The 15,219-nt window shown below is 41.6% G+C and overlaps 2 protein-coding genes across 9 annotated transcripts in view; both read right to left on the minus strand.

Moving 5' to 3' along the window:
- The window catches only part of NEXN (nexilin F-actin binding protein), a 53,712-nt gene extending 49,742 nt beyond the window's left edge, over window positions 1–3,970 (minus strand). For 3 of the 6 annotated variants that reach the window (XM_019413881.2, XM_019413882.2, XM_019413880.2), the window contains exon 1: window positions 3,720–3,963. The gene's annotated coding sequence lies outside the window, so the exon portion shown is untranslated. Of the gene's footprint in view, window positions 1–3,719 lie in introns of all 6 variants that reach the window. The other 3 variants (XM_019413883.2, XM_019413878.2, XM_019413879.2) reach the window with 3 other exon arrangements.
- Window positions 3,971–10,978: 7,008 nt separating this feature from the next.
- MIGA1 (mitoguardin 1) overlaps window positions 10,979–15,219 on the minus strand; it is a 105,563-nt gene continuing 101,322 nt past the window's right edge. For all 3 annotated transcript variants that reach the window (XM_019413877.2, XM_019413876.2, XM_053893646.1), the window contains one exon: window positions 10,979–14,660. In XM_019413877.2, the coding sequence (XP_019269422.2) occupies window positions 14,442–14,660 (219 nt within the window). In that variant the 3' untranslated portion in view covers window positions 10,979–14,441. The remainder of the gene's footprint in view (window positions 14,661–15,219) is intronic.

Raw genomic sequence — 15,219 nt, forward strand, 5'->3', positions numbered from 1 at the left:
GCCTACAAAGAAGGGGAGGGCGGAAAGACAGAAGAGGAACAGTAGTTAACTCCCCTTTATGGCCAATCTCTAGGGGTCAAAAAAACTCTCCTAAACATTTCCAGGAGGGGAAAGGATTAGGATTATTTAAGAGTTCCCAGAAATACCTACCCTATGCTTTCTGAAATCCCACCACTTAAAATCTTTTTACTCATTTTAGCTATCAATACATGGCCCCTTCCAGCTCAAATTGATGCTAGCAATTAGTGTCAGTGAATGTTAACCTGTTCTTCTCATTCCTATGATCACATTATTTAAGAGAAGGATTGCTAACCAAAATATGTCTACACTTAAAGTCCGGATTCCTAATGCCAGGTCCAGACTTCCCATCATATCATAGCTTCAGACTTGCCCTCATACTTAGATCAGAAGACTCAAGCATACTCAAGCGTCTAGGGTCAGGCAATGTAAAAGTAGTGGAAGTCAATGTTTTGTAGTGTTAATTGACAGTTAATGTAAGTGAATGAGGACTGGTTGTAAAACAACAGGGAATGGAGGAGACAATGTCAAAAGGAGCCTGTGTACCCTGAGGGGGAAGCAACTACTTGTCCCAGGGTATTGTTGCGGTGCAGAAAGGACCCAGTTTTGCCAACATCCTCCAATTTTTCAAGAGAGGCTGGAAATCCAGGTTTTATTTTTTAAGCCTGTTTGTGGCTGTAAGTGGCTTCTGGCTGCCAATTTGTGGCCCCTGATCTAAATGAACAGGCAGCACTAAGAAAATGGAGAGACAAAGGGAGGCCTAGTTTGGCCTGAAAGGCGGAGGCCCAGTCAAAGGGGAGGAAAGGACAAGAAAGAGGCACAGAAAGGAAGGTGGAAGTCAAATTTCACCAACCTCAAAACGTGGCCCAGGGAGCTCTAATCTGTCTTCTAATCTGACAGCAAAAGGGAGGAGATGACAAGAAAAAAAAAAAAAAAAAGGAGGGGCAGGGAGAAAAAAAAAACGCTACTGATAGAAAAAGGAAATACATCAAAATGCTAACAATACATGTGTCACATTTTGAAGGTCCCCTTTTCTATTCTTGATATTTTTTAACGTCAAATTATTTTTGACAGAGAACGAGTGGGAGAGGGGCACAGACAGGGGGAGACAGAGAATCCAAAGCAGGCTCCGTGCTGTCAGAGCAAAGCCCGATGTGGGGTTCGAACCCACCAACGGTGAGATCATGACCTGAGCCGAAGTCGGAGGCTTAACATACTGAGCCACCCGGGTACCCCTCCATTCTTGATAATTTTTAACCATAAATATGGTTATATTAAGTTTAGAACAAAAAACCCACAAATTTTACTAGAAGTTAAATAAGTTGGATTTCAGGGTAAGAATCCACTCATCACAGAGTGTAGAAAGTCTACACTATGGTTAAGTCCAGCCAAACTATTCACTGAATACTTAAATAGAAAAAGAAATTATAACAATTCCAAGTGTATATAAATAATATGTAATTTTCCAATTATAAAACCAGAAGAGAACATGAAAAAACCTACACAGGTGATATAGACCACAAACTGATTAAGAACAAAACTATGTGAAATTGTTAAGAATGCTGTAGGTCATTTTCCCTCTAAATTATAAAACAGCTACCAAGATATTTTGTGTGTGTGTATGCCTCACGTACTAAAATATACTGTGTCCTCTCTCCCATAAAAATGTTTAGACATCTGCCCACCTATTACATACTTTTCTACATTTACTTCATTGTTTTCCTTCTCAGAGGCATGTGCTTTTATTTAAACAATACTTTTATTTGCCTTTGGGGTGTTTTGAAGACAACGGTAAGTTTTATCCTTTTTTCCTAAACGAAGAAGTATGTCATTTCAGGTCACTCGGGTTCGAAGCAATCTAAATCCCCAATTAATCTCTTCCAAATATACATACTCAGTTTTCATTCTGTTCACAAATGGAACCCTAACCTAAATACTTCAAGTGTAATTTCAGGGGAAAAGTACTGTTCAAAAGCCTAGATAACGCATTCCTTTGTTGATGCTAAATATAGTCATCTCGAGATGACACACATTTTGACAATGATCAGTCTTACATATCAAATTTTCAAAAATAGCACAGATTCCATTGAAGGTGAACAAGAAAAATGGCTCTTCACTACATTCAGCTGAAAAGGGATTTAGAAGTGTGAATCTTCCATTAAAACCGAATTTTGCCAATTTGAGGGAAACCGGAGTAAAAAAAATTTTGTTGTAGTTTTTGCTTAGGGCTCCTTAAGGGAGTTGTAGATAAAACACACAATTTCCCACATTTTTCTTTAAATTATTCCAAAGTATAAAAGATCTTCAAAAATAGAGGACTAATAGCTGTGAGGAAGAATCATAACTAGTTGTATTAAATAATCAAAGTTCATTTATACTAAACATATCTCAAAAAAACAACTGTCCCTCAGTTTGATTAATTACACATTTTCCACCTTGGCACACCTCAAAACTCAGAAGAATTTCAAAGATTTAGTGTATTTTGAGTTTTCTTATGGCAGTAATCCAACCTGTAAGGGGGGGGGGGGAAGGAATAATGTGGTTCACTTAATGACGTGTGACTAAAATGGCGTAAATACTCAGGTTTACTAATCGTACTACCCAACACATAGTTATGCTGTGACTCGCAGGCCAATGGGCCCGCTACACAAATTCATGAACAAAATTTACCTGATGAATGATGCTCCCATGGCTTTGCTCATGGAACTATTTCTCATGGCTTACTTCATTTTCTCTACCTGCCTCTTTCCCAAGGACAGACATTTTGTTAGGACATACCCTTAGGCTATTTTTACCTTGTTCTCGCTCGCTCTCCACCGCACCCTCCCCCCAGCTCTCTTTGTTTCGCGTTATGGTCCTCAAATAAATATAAAATGAAGGTCTCGAAGCCACTGCGATAATCATAACCTCTCAACTTCGTTTTTTTTCTTTACAAATGCCAGTAAATTTTTAGCACTGTAGAGCGTTTCACAGTTGACAAACAGTTGGAACGGCGTGGCGTTTTCAAAAAAGAGAGGACAAGGGAGGTCTACGGAGGTGACCACATTATGCACTCCACTCCAACTTCCCACTGTAGTTGCGCAACCCCAACATCCCACCTCGGACAAAATAGCTTCCAGAAAATACTTTGGAGGGAGGGGGTAGCTGACGGGCTGCTAAATCACATATTACTCCCCAAGCTCCGCAGGGACGCACCAGAAAGGATTTCTCTTAAAAACAGCAGGCATCGCTGGCGGCGACGGAGACCGCTCCGGGGGCACGTGGTGGGTGGGGGGGACGCCACTGAACTTGGAGCCTGCTTGGACCCCGAGGGGAGAGCGAGGGGACTGGCACCCACTGCGCTCGCGGAGGGCCGTTCCCTGCAGGAGTAGGGAAGGCACCCGAGCACCCGAGTTCCGTGCCGACAGGGCACGGGCGGAGCTGAAAGCAGGGGAGCGGGCCGAGGAAACCGCCGCCAGAGCCCAAGGCCGGCTCGCGCCGCCAGAGGCGCAGACCCGGGCCGGCACCCCGCCGAGTCCGCAGGACGCGGCTCCCTCGGGCCGGGCCGGGCGCGCAGCCACAGCTGGCCGCAGCCCGGCGCGCTCAGGGGGCTGCGGCTCAGCTCGGCGGCGGGGCGCGTCTTCCCGCAGCCCCCGCCCCTGCGGGGGACCCGACACCTCCGTGTCCGCCGCCCCCGCCCCACGTTCCCCGACTGCTCTCACCCGCCCGGAGCCGACGAGCAGCGAGTGTCCTCCTCGCGCGCGGAGAGGCTGTGCGCGTCCTGCGCCTGGGTGCGGGTAGAGGTCTGGGCGCTCCGGCCGCTGCCGCCGCCGCTCCGGCCGCTGGGAGCCCTCTGGCCGCCGCCGCCGCCTCCAGCAGCAAGTTTCCATAAAAGTCCTGGTGCGCAGCCTGTTCCCGCATTCCAGGCGGGCCCAGCGCCGGCTGCAGCTGTTCCAGAACACCAGGCCAGTTCCCCCAACCCCCACCTCCGCCGTAGCGCCCGGAGGGGGGTGGAGTGTCGAGGAGGGAGACTGGAGAGGGGCGGCGGCTGCCAACTTTCCGCCAGAACCTGCCGGTCGCCCGAGTCTGGGTCGCCGAGCCTCTCACCGGGGGTCTGGCCTCCACCTCCCGGCAGGGACCGGACACGGGAGGGCGGCCTCCCCGGTGGGTAAGGAGTGATGTTGGAATGGGATTCACAGACAGGCTGGAGCCGGCTCCCCACTACCCACAGCCTGTTGGCCCTGGGGCTCACTTCTCTCAGCGGCTCTTGCAGTCCTGGTTTCTAACCCGCACGCCGAGCCACCACCTTGTCTTCAACGAAAGCATGACTTTTGACCAATTTTTCCTTTGTTGCTGAGACCACAGGGCAGCAGTCCGGGGACCACTTCGTCTGGCTGTGGCTGTCTTTTTTCTTGGCTTTCGTCTTGAACTCCAAAGAGAGTGGTGATAGAGAAAAGTGGAAGGAGAAGGGGGAGGGAGAAGAAGAGGTTTAAAACACACACACACAACTAAAAGCGAATAATACTTATATAATCGACCACCTTTCCCTAGTTAAAAGCAAATCATCTCTGGTCTTTTTAAACTAAAGGCACCTGAGAATATTGGCACCCACACGCCTTTTCAACCAGCCTGTCAGTTAAACCCATCAGACAACCCACGAAGGGGGGGTTTCTGGTTTGGGAGATCTTCAGTTTTTCACTGCATGCACAAAATAAATAATAAAAGATAGAAGAAAGAGAGAGAACGAAAAAAAGAAAAATATAAAAACTTTATTGAAGTAGCATCCACAGAGATACAGCAGGGACAAACACTTCCAACTTCCAGCTCTGGACAGACAGTGGTGCTCAGGTTATATTTTCAGGGATATTGAAAAGGCTTTCTACTCCCAGCTGTAGCTTTTCTTCTCCACCCCATCACCATACACTCAGGATGGAGATTTATTTTTTTAAGTTTATGTATTTATTTTGAGAGAGTGTTCATGCTACAGTGTGGGGGTGGGGGAAGGAAGGGGCAGAGAGAGAGAGAATCCCAAGCAGGATCCACACTGTCAGTGCAGAACCCGAGGCGAGGCTCAAACTCATGAACTGTGAGATCATGCCTGAGCCAAAACCGAAAGTGACTTAACTGACTGAGCCACCCAGGTGCACCATGATGGAAATTCTTTTAAGAGGTGTAAGCTGGGGGGGGGGGGGGGGGGGGGCGCGCCTGGGTGGCTCAGTCCGTTATGCAGTGGACTTTGGCTTAGATCATGATTTTACAGTTGGTGAGTTCGAGCCTCACATCTGGCTCTCTGCTGTCAGCTTCGAGCCTGCTTTGGATCCTGGGTCGCCCAACCCCCCCATCCATCTCTGCCCCTTTCCTGCTTGCATGCCTGCACACTCTCCCAAAAATCAATAAATGTTAAAAAATAAAATAAAAGGCGTAAGCTGAGGCAGCACAGAGCCTAAGATCCTCTCTCCCTCTGCCTTTCCCTCTCCTGCTCATGCGCACGTGTGTGCTCTCTCTAAAACAACAACAACAAAAATGAAATAAAAATACGATATCCACTCACCCCATTCACAGCATTCCCTCCTTTCCTGCTGTGGTTTTATCCATATTGCATATTGCTAAGTACAATGTTTATTGTCTGCCTTCTTCCACTAGAATGTCTGATCATGATGGCAGGGCTTTTTATTTATTTTGTCAACTGCTACATCCTCAGTATCTAGAACTGCATATTTGTTGAATGAAAGAATGAATAATGAATTGGTGAAGGGAGAAGAAGGCCTCCCATGCCTTGGATACCTACTAGAGGGTTTTCTTTTTTTTTTTAAAGAGACCAAGACAGAGCGAGTGAGAGAGGGGCAAAGAAGGAGAGAGACAGAGAATTCCAAGCAGGCTGTGTGCTGCCAGCACAGAGCCCAACTCGGGACTCAAACCCACAAACCATGAGATCGTGACCTAAGCTGAAACCAAGAGTTGGATGCTTAACCAACTGAGCCACCCAGGTGTCCCCCTATTAGAGTTTTGTAGGAAGAATGAAGCACTTTGTTTAATGAGGTGAGCCCAGCAAATGGATTATCAGTTAAGAGAGCTTGTACTCACTTCTTTAAATCATAAAAATAAATGCATACTTATAAGTTGGAAAGTTTCAGGAGGAAAGGGGTGGAATGAGAGTTCATAATAGGGAACACTGACACAGGTTGGGAGTGAAGGGAAGGCTTCTCTGAGAAAGCAGCATTTAAGTGGACAGCAGGAGCATATGTTGAAGTTAGGTAAGTGGGGAGTGGGGAAAGAGGATGTCATGCAGAGAGATCAGCTTGTGCAAAGGTCCTGCAGCCAGAATGACCATGGAAAGTTTCATGAACTAAAGAAGGTTGAGGTAATGGTACTGAAGGGAGCAAGGGGGCGAACTGGACCATCTAGGCCACCTGTCTAGATTAAGTTTAAATAGCTGTTTCAATTACCAATTTAGAGTGTTTCTCTAATTGAGGAATGAATAGCTTACACCTCTTAATTTTAATTTTATTTGTTTATTTTCAGAGAAAGGGGGGGCAGGGGAGAGAGAGAGAATCTCCAAAAAACTCTGCTCTGTCAGTACAGAGCCCGTTGCGGGGCTCGATCTCACAAATCGTGAGATCATAACCTGAGCCAAAATCAAGAGTTTGTCGTTCAACCAACTGAGCAATCCAGGTGCCCCAAACATTGTACAAAAGGGGTCCAGAGAAGAAAGATCCTGACATGTTCTAGAAAGAGCAAGGAGGCTTGTGTGGGTGAAGCTGAGTGGCATAGGGTGAAAAGAGGAAGTAGACGAGGTCAGGACACAGCGGAGCCTTTTGTCTAACATTGTAAGGACTTTGGCCTTTAAGATGGCTGGCCATGGCAGATTGTGAACAAAGTAGTGACATGATCTGACATATTTTTAACATGTTCACTCTGGCTGATATGCTACAAATACACTAGATGAGACCGGAGACCAATTACAAGGTGTCCAAAATAACCAGATGACAGGTAACAGGAGTTGGGACCATGGTGACACCTGTGAAGACAGAAGTGCTTGGCACTTTTTTTTTTTTCTTGGTACATTTTAAAAAATGTAGAACCAGTAGATTTTGGCACAAGATACAACATGAAGTGTGAGGACAAAGTTTTTGGCCTGAGGAACTGGAAGAATGGAGTTGTCAGTTGTCAAGTGCTGGCAAGAGGCGGTTTAAGCCGCTGTGGTCAGGAGCTCAGTTTTGGACATGCTAAACTTAAGACTATTTGAGGGGTGCCTGGGTGGCTCGGTCAGTTACGTGTCCAACTCTGGATTCTGGCTCAGGTCATGATCTCAGTTCATGAGACGAGCCCCTCACTGGGCTCTGCACTGATGGCCCAGAGCCTGCTTGGGATTCTCTCTCTCTCTGTCCCTTCCCCACTCACACACACAGTCTCTCTCTCTTGCAAAATAAATAAGTACATAAATAAAAAGAAAAAAAAGACTATCTGAAATCTAGGATTTGCCATTTTTTAATAAACATACCTCATATACCTATCATGAATCACTTGGGTTTATTCTCAAACTTGATTATATCAGTTGCACATTATTGAAATGACATAAAATTACAAAAAGGAATAAATGTGAAAGCAAAGTAAGTAATGTTTTTACAAAAGCTAGGATGAAAGCTTTGAAGACTTGATAAAGGCAAATAGATTATAAAAATTACCATTAAGCTAGGTGGGGGTAAGGCAAAGTATAAAAGTGGCTACAAAATTAGGAAAACCAGGTGGATTTGGCATTCATTGCTTCCCATGTAAGTTTTTTCTCCTTCAAAAGGGAAACTGGAAATCCCAGATGATGATTTAGATGGATAGTTTATACAACAAAGGTACCTCAGAATACCAAACAGATCCATACTCGTAGTGAAGGCCTTGACCCTACATCAAATTATTGCCCAAAGAATATATATTTATTCATTTAAAGTATCTACCTTAACTATATATAATGTATTATGATTCCCTGTGATGGTATCCAGCCACTAAGATGACCCCAAATGATCCTGCCTTTTAATGTTCACACCCTTGTGTAATGCCCTTCCGTATTGTGTCACGGTTGTCACAGTTGGCCCGGGTGATCAATAGAACACAGCACAAGTGATGGTGTGCCACTGCCAAGTCTAGGTTATCAAAGATACTGTGTCTTTTGTCTTGATACCGCTTGAATTGCTCACTCTGGAAGATGCCAGCAATAGTTTTAAAGACACTTATGTAGGGGCGCCTGGGTGGCTCAGTCGGTTAAGCGTCCGACTTCAGCCCGGGTCACGATCTCGCGGTCCGTGAGTTCGAGCCCTGCGTCGGGCTCTGGGCTGATGGCTCAGAGCCTGGAGCCTGCTTCTGATTCTGTGTCTCCCTCTCTCTCTGCCCCTCCCCCGTTCATGCTCTGTCTCTCTCTGTCTCAAAAAATAAATAAATGTTAAAAAAAAAAAATTTAAAGACACTTATGCAGCCAAGAGGCCCACATGGCAAGAACCTAATACCACTTAACGACAGCCATATAAGTAAGCAAATCTTGACGGCAAATCTTCCAGTCCGGCTCAAACCTTCAAATGGCTGCAATCTCAGGAGACACGATAAGCCAGAACCACCAGAAACAGCCATTCCTGGATTCCTAACCCTCAGAAACTGTGAGATAATGTTTATTGTTTCAAGCTGCTAAATTCTGAGATAATTTGTTACGCAGCAGTAGATAACAAACACACCTGCTTTAAACTACTTTTTTTTTTAAGTTTATTTTGAGAGACTCCCAAACAGGCTCTGCACTGTCAGCTCAGAGGCCCATGTGGGGCTCAAACTCACAAATTGTGAGATCATGACCTGAGCTGAAACCAAAGTCGGATGCTTCACCAACTGAGCCACCCAGGCTCCCCTAACTTTTTTTTTTTTTTTTTTTTTTTTGATTTTTGAAGGAGAGAGACAGAGCACAAGTTGGGGAGGGGCAGGGAGAGAGGAAGACACTGAATCTGAAGCAGGCTCCAAGCTCTAAAGCTGTCAGCACAGAGCCCAATGCGGGGCTTGAACTCACAAACTGCGAGATCATGACCTGAGCCGAAGTCAGACACTTAACCGACTGAGCCACCCAGGTGCCTCTAACCTACTTTTTTTTAAAAAAGAGAGACAGAGAGAGAGAGAGAGAGAGACGGAGAGAGAGAGAAAGAAAGACTTTTAAGCAGGCTCCACACTCAGTGTGGAGCTCAATGCAGGGCTTGATCCCATGACCTTGGGATCATGACCTAAGCCGAAATCAAGAGTTGGATGCTCAACGGAGTTACCCAGGCACTCCCCTACTTTTTTAAATTAGCCATCTCCTAACCACATTAAAGATCCAGTCCTTTTTAAAGTCTGTGGGCCTATTTTCTCCCAGTGCTGTTAAATAAATAAATTTTTAAAAAATCAACAAAGTTCTGGAAGTCATATATTTCAAGTGCTTGCAAAGGTCAAAGTGCTCCTCTATAGTCAAGTATTATGGTATTACTTCAAACATAGCAAATCATAAAAGTTCTGTAATCTCCTATATATAAATGTACTTTGTGAAAGGCTTTTGTGACACACATAAGAGACAGTTAAAAGCAAAACGTTGAGGTGATATTTGATGTACCAGTTACTTTGCTATGGCTTTTAAGCAAAGAATAAGGTGTCAAAGAAGGTTTGCTTTTTTCTTCTATATTGGAATTCAGTCCTTCCCTGCCCAAATGATGAAGGTTACTTAAAGGTTTTCACTGTTCAGAGGCAGGGGTAAAAAACAACACCACCTCAGCAGACAAGAAAGCTGTGCAGCCTGATCAAAGATATCAGCATGAGGAGAGGGAGAGATTAAAGGAGAAGACGTGGCAGGATAAAGTACTACAGAATACAGAGTATAAAAAGAAACACTTTGTAATAAAAGTCAAAAGTAGCATAAGAACAGTAGGGAAGACAGTGGGTAAAACCAAATGAGTTAATAAAGATTTCCAGCAAAACCCTACAAATAACGTAACAAGACACTGACATGCTTGCACAGACGTATTCTAAACAAACCTAAAATTTCAGAGATGTTTAAATTTTTTATTTTTATTTGTTTACTTACGTAATCTCTACACCCAGTGTGGGGCTTGAACTCACGGCCCTGAGATCAAGAATTGCGTGCCCTTCAAACTGAGCCAGCCAGACGCCCCCAAATTCAGTGATGTTTAAAATACAAAACATAAATTCAGGCAGCGGGATTGAGGATGGCAAGGAGAGTGCCGGATGACAAAGAAAACAGAGGCGGAGACAGAGATGCTGCCCCAGATCCCAGCCCCATTTCCTCGCTGGGAAGAGAGTGACCTCGCACTTGTAAGGCAGGTGCTGTTTATGTCCAGATAAACCGTTCTTTGCCGCCTGGTGCTTCCAGCGGTGTCCAGGCAACAACCCCCTCCTTGACTGACTGTATCTGAACTCTGATGAGGAAGTGGTGGGAAATGGGATGTCTGAATAGAGACAGATGCACAAACATCATTCAGATAAATTTATATTGTTTGACAGGATTGCCAATCAAAACACTTTGTTAACTGAAACACAAGTACTTGTGGGGCACCTGGGTGGCTCAGTAAGTTAAGCATCCAACTCCTGATTTCTGCTTGAGTCATGATCCCATATTGAACTCTTGCTGGGCGTTGAGCCTGCTTAAGATTCTCTCTCTCTGCCCCTCCCCCCAATTGTACTCATGCTCTCTCAAACAACAACAACAACAACAACAACAACAACAACAAATCCCAACTCAAGTACTTTGGCTTCACTCATCAGAAAACTGTCTTTTCTCCCACTCAGTCCATAAAGAAAACATCTACTTTGGCACTTGATTCCAACAGTTCTGCCGTGTCTGTGTTCCCTGTGCCTGTGAATGTGATCTTGCCGAGACTGAAAGTTCCTATATGTCAGGGTCTGATGAGACAAGTATGATCTTGCAAAAGTATAGAAGCATTATATAAAATAGTCGATACCTCAGTAAGATGTACCGTCAGTTTTTTATTTGGCAGTAGTAGAAATACATCCATGTTACAGAGCTTATTTTGGCTAAAGAGCCGGTACAATTTTTTTCTGCTACAGTAGTGTTTCACTTTTACATAAATTAGTAAGTACAGTCCTTACATTTAGGAAATAGACACATTTACTAGTATCAGCCAAGTAAAGATAATACATGGTTGTTCTCAAACTAAGCAAAACAATAACACAATAGAATCATTAGGAACAAAGAAAGAATGCCCCTATTTCCATTAATCATAGATTATATAAATTCTTGAGTCCCAGAGAAATTTCTAAATATGATTAATCCAAGCAAAAAACAAAAGATTTGAATTCAGCCTCATTCTTATAATTACTTTGAAAGATATACTCCAAATAATTTCCTATATGTGTTCATATTAAAATAAAAGCAAATTATGTCATGAACATAATTAGAAATTTCTGATTATGAAAGGTCACAGAGAAGTATATTAAATGTTACTTTGGCATTCCTATTTCAATGTTTAAAAGGATAATAAACTAATTCTTTTGTGATGCAAATAATCACTCTTTAGGTAATCATTTAAGTAGAAAACGTGACCTCTTTTTTTTTTAATTGAAACATAGTTGACACACAATGTTGCATTAGTTTCAGGTGTGAACATGTTACATCTTAAGGCAAGAGACAGTTTGTAAATATTTTTTTTATAAAGTCAGATAATTTAACAATAGAATCAAAATAAAGGGATGCAAATAAACAGTACTTTTTTCTGAGAGAAAGTTTTTTGAAGCGGACTGTAACAGGATGAAAAACTTGGCTTCTTTTAAATAAAAAAGTAATGTCAGTTTGATATTTAATAAATGTATTGTAAGCCTTCGAGAAGAAGTAACTAGACTTTTAGTTGAACAAAAACATAGAGAAACCAAAATAGAAAAAAAGTTAGCAAATATAAATCACCTGAACACTGACTGATCTTTTTTCTTCCAGAAAACAGGAAGAAAAAGCCATTTTCTCAGGATGATTTCAAGGCCCTCTTATCACATACACAGGGGAGTGGATGTTAGTAGGACTCATGATGGCAATGTTAAGTGTCAAACAGGGTTCCTTCCTAAGAGGCTCTAGACTAGTTTAATCCTTTTTTATTATTACAACATTGTTTTAGCTGTTTACCCCTATATCAAGGCAAACTGAAACTGGTACATATGTGTTAAGCACTCTTCTGTGGTCAGAAACTGTTTTTGAGAGATGTTTCTTTTAAAAAGTTCAAGTTTCTTCCCTTACAATAGAGAGGTTTTTCCTATACTTACTACCCTGAAGTTCTACTTGGTCACTCTTGTCTCTTTCATCAAAGGCCACAAAGAAGCATTTTGCTAAAATAGTAGCTACACAGCTGACCAGAAACTAATCAAACTCACTGATTTTGAGAAACCAACCTCTTGAATATGGGTGGCTTTTTTTTTTTTTTTTTTTTTTTTTTTTAAGGTGAAAAGTAAAAGAGAAGATAAAACACCTTCTGGAAAGCTATTCATCTTATCTGATGAAATAAATTCCCCAGAGTCATCTTATGTAATAGCAGCATTATTAAATAGTGCAATTCTTCAAAATAGGTTTAAAATAATATCTTCCTCAACTAAAAAAGTAATTAAGTTTACTTCTAGCTTTGTTTGTAACATCACAGCTTAGAACAGTTAGCCTCCCCCTCCCCCCGTAAACAGGAAGATTAATATAAGCAATAATTGTCCTGTCTACACAATGATGGGAGTGTGTGTGTGTGTGTGTGTGTGTGTGTGTATACACGTGTGTGTGTGAATCATTCGAGGCCAGGGGTACCTCAACAAGAAACTAAAAATACAAGAGATGAATTAAAAAATAAAACAACACATAATGGAATTTTTAGTTTTGATACTTCTAATGATATTCCTCCATCAATAATAAAAGTTATGAATAGCCAATTGTTAAATTACAAATACATGTAAGAAAGGTCAGGAGCTGAATATCAGAGCAATATTTCATACTGTTTAACGCTCTAACCCACATATTATGGAACACAGTAACATGAAAACAGCATAAAGATTCTGAAACTCATATTTCATAACCAATATTACATAAATATGGCACATATGTAAATTTAAAACCTTAAAAGATTATGCTTTCCTCCTCACTTTTCATTTTCTACTCATTAATCAGAAACTAGGCACTTTAATCTAAAAATTCATTTTTAAAAAATATACTTTAGATCTTTCTGGGTAACTCACTCCTAAAATAAATAAAGCCCATCTCAGGAGCATAATCAATGAATCCCAATCCATTGATTTGCTGAGTGAGCCACTTTAAATAAGTGGTATATGATTTAGACACAAAATTAATACAGCTCTGAATGTATCTAATATACCCTGAAGAACCCCTCATATGAACAAGCCATTTGTTCATCTAGTTATCATAAAGGACATGAAATATACTTCCATGCCATTAAAAAATATTTTGTTCAACTCAGGGGGAAAAAAACCTTTAAGACCTCACTAAGATTCAAAGTATGAATATTTTAAAAATAGGGGCATAATATGACAAACCCCCAGTATGCTACGTTATGTAGAAGGAGAAAGGAGAAATTATTTTACTGTATCCAGATTAATACCTTCAGATATTCACTGGGAGATAGTCTCAAAACTACACACACAAAAAATCTTAATTACCTCTCACAGTTAATAAATGTTATCTTTTTAATCAATATTCATTCAAAGGAAAATGCTCTAACCTATAAAAAGATAAAAGAAATTTCTTCAGTCTCTATTCTAACTTATAGGCCCAACAATAATATATTTTGGAAACTGCAGTAAATCTAATGTAAACTTCTCAGTGTCAATTCATTTAAGTGTTTTATGAGATAGCCATGACAATTTCTTTGATTCAAACATAAGCGAATGCACAAGCAATAATGTAAGCAGTACATATTAAACACCACTACTGCCCAAACTTGATTAAACAATGAATAACTTTACAATGAAAAATACATTTTCAGGCAAAGTTAAACTTGTTGACACAAGGAGTAATATATTCTTACGTATGTGGGCCACAAAGGTCTTGGCTAAAGTGTATATTTTCAAGGTGCAAAGCATAAAAACAGAGCTTTTGAAAATGATACTGGACATTGCAGACAGCTTCAAGACGACATATCAATTAACTCCCAAATACTGGTTTCAATTCAAGCAGTATTTCTGTAAAATATACAACATTTCACCACACTTGAATTATTACCTAAAGACTAGAAAACATCATTTTGGGTACAGTACACAGGGATTCAATGACAGAACTTCTGTGTAAATATAGTAGGATCACTCTTTCTTTCCTAGATTTTCTTTTCTCTCCCTGAGTCCATATCCCCCAATTCTTTATAACGTGTGTTACAAAATCAATAGTTACCTTAAATATTTCATAGCACACTCAAGTTGTATGGTTTTTATGGTACTTATTGTACTTTGGCTTCCAACAGGCCACTGGACATAACATGACCATGACTACTTATACAACTACTTGTATGCCTCAGTGCATCAGCCCCAAGATAGGCCAGTAAGAGTTCAGTGCGGCGAATAAGTAACTGCATGAGGTCTTCGGCCAAAGTCTCTATACTGGAATAGCGCACCTTCTCGAAGTCAAAAATGTCTTTGAGAAAGAAAAGAACTTGATTCTGGAAAATGAACACAAAACAGATTGGTACTTAACAGACCAAAAGTGTATTAATCTAAATAGCTACTAATATTGTAACAAGCGTTGAATTAGTAGTCAGAAGGCCTGACTCCCAGTGCTAGTTCCACATCCACTGGAAAAAGGACCTTGTACAAATGCTTAAACCTTTCCTGGGTCTCATTTTCTTTTTCTGTAAAATAAGGGATAATACTACTTGTTCTCTGTACCACTCAGAGCCGACATGATGATGAAAAAGAAATAATGTATGGGAAATGCCTGTAAACCCTGAAAGTACTATATAAATGTAAGAGGCTATTGTTAATTCTTTCCCATTAACCGATATTTTCATTGTTACCTCTGAACACTGGTACGAACTTTAAGATAGAAGAGTAAACTATTTCCCGTAATTGTAACTCTTACTTTTTTCAATTAATTAAATTATTTATTTTTGAGAGAGAGAGGAGTGGGGGGAGACAGAGAATCCCAAGCAGGCTCCACACTGAGAGCATGAAGCCTGATGCAGGGCTTGAACTCACAAACCGTGAGATCATGACCTAAAC

Source organism: Panthera pardus, unplaced genomic scaffold, assembly GCF_024362965.1.
Source record: "Panthera pardus isolate Hobbes unplaced genomic scaffold, ASM2436296v1 HiC_scaffold_11, whole genome shotgun sequence".
Taxonomy (NCBI): domain Eukaryota; kingdom Metazoa; phylum Chordata; class Mammalia; order Carnivora; family Felidae; genus Panthera; species Panthera pardus.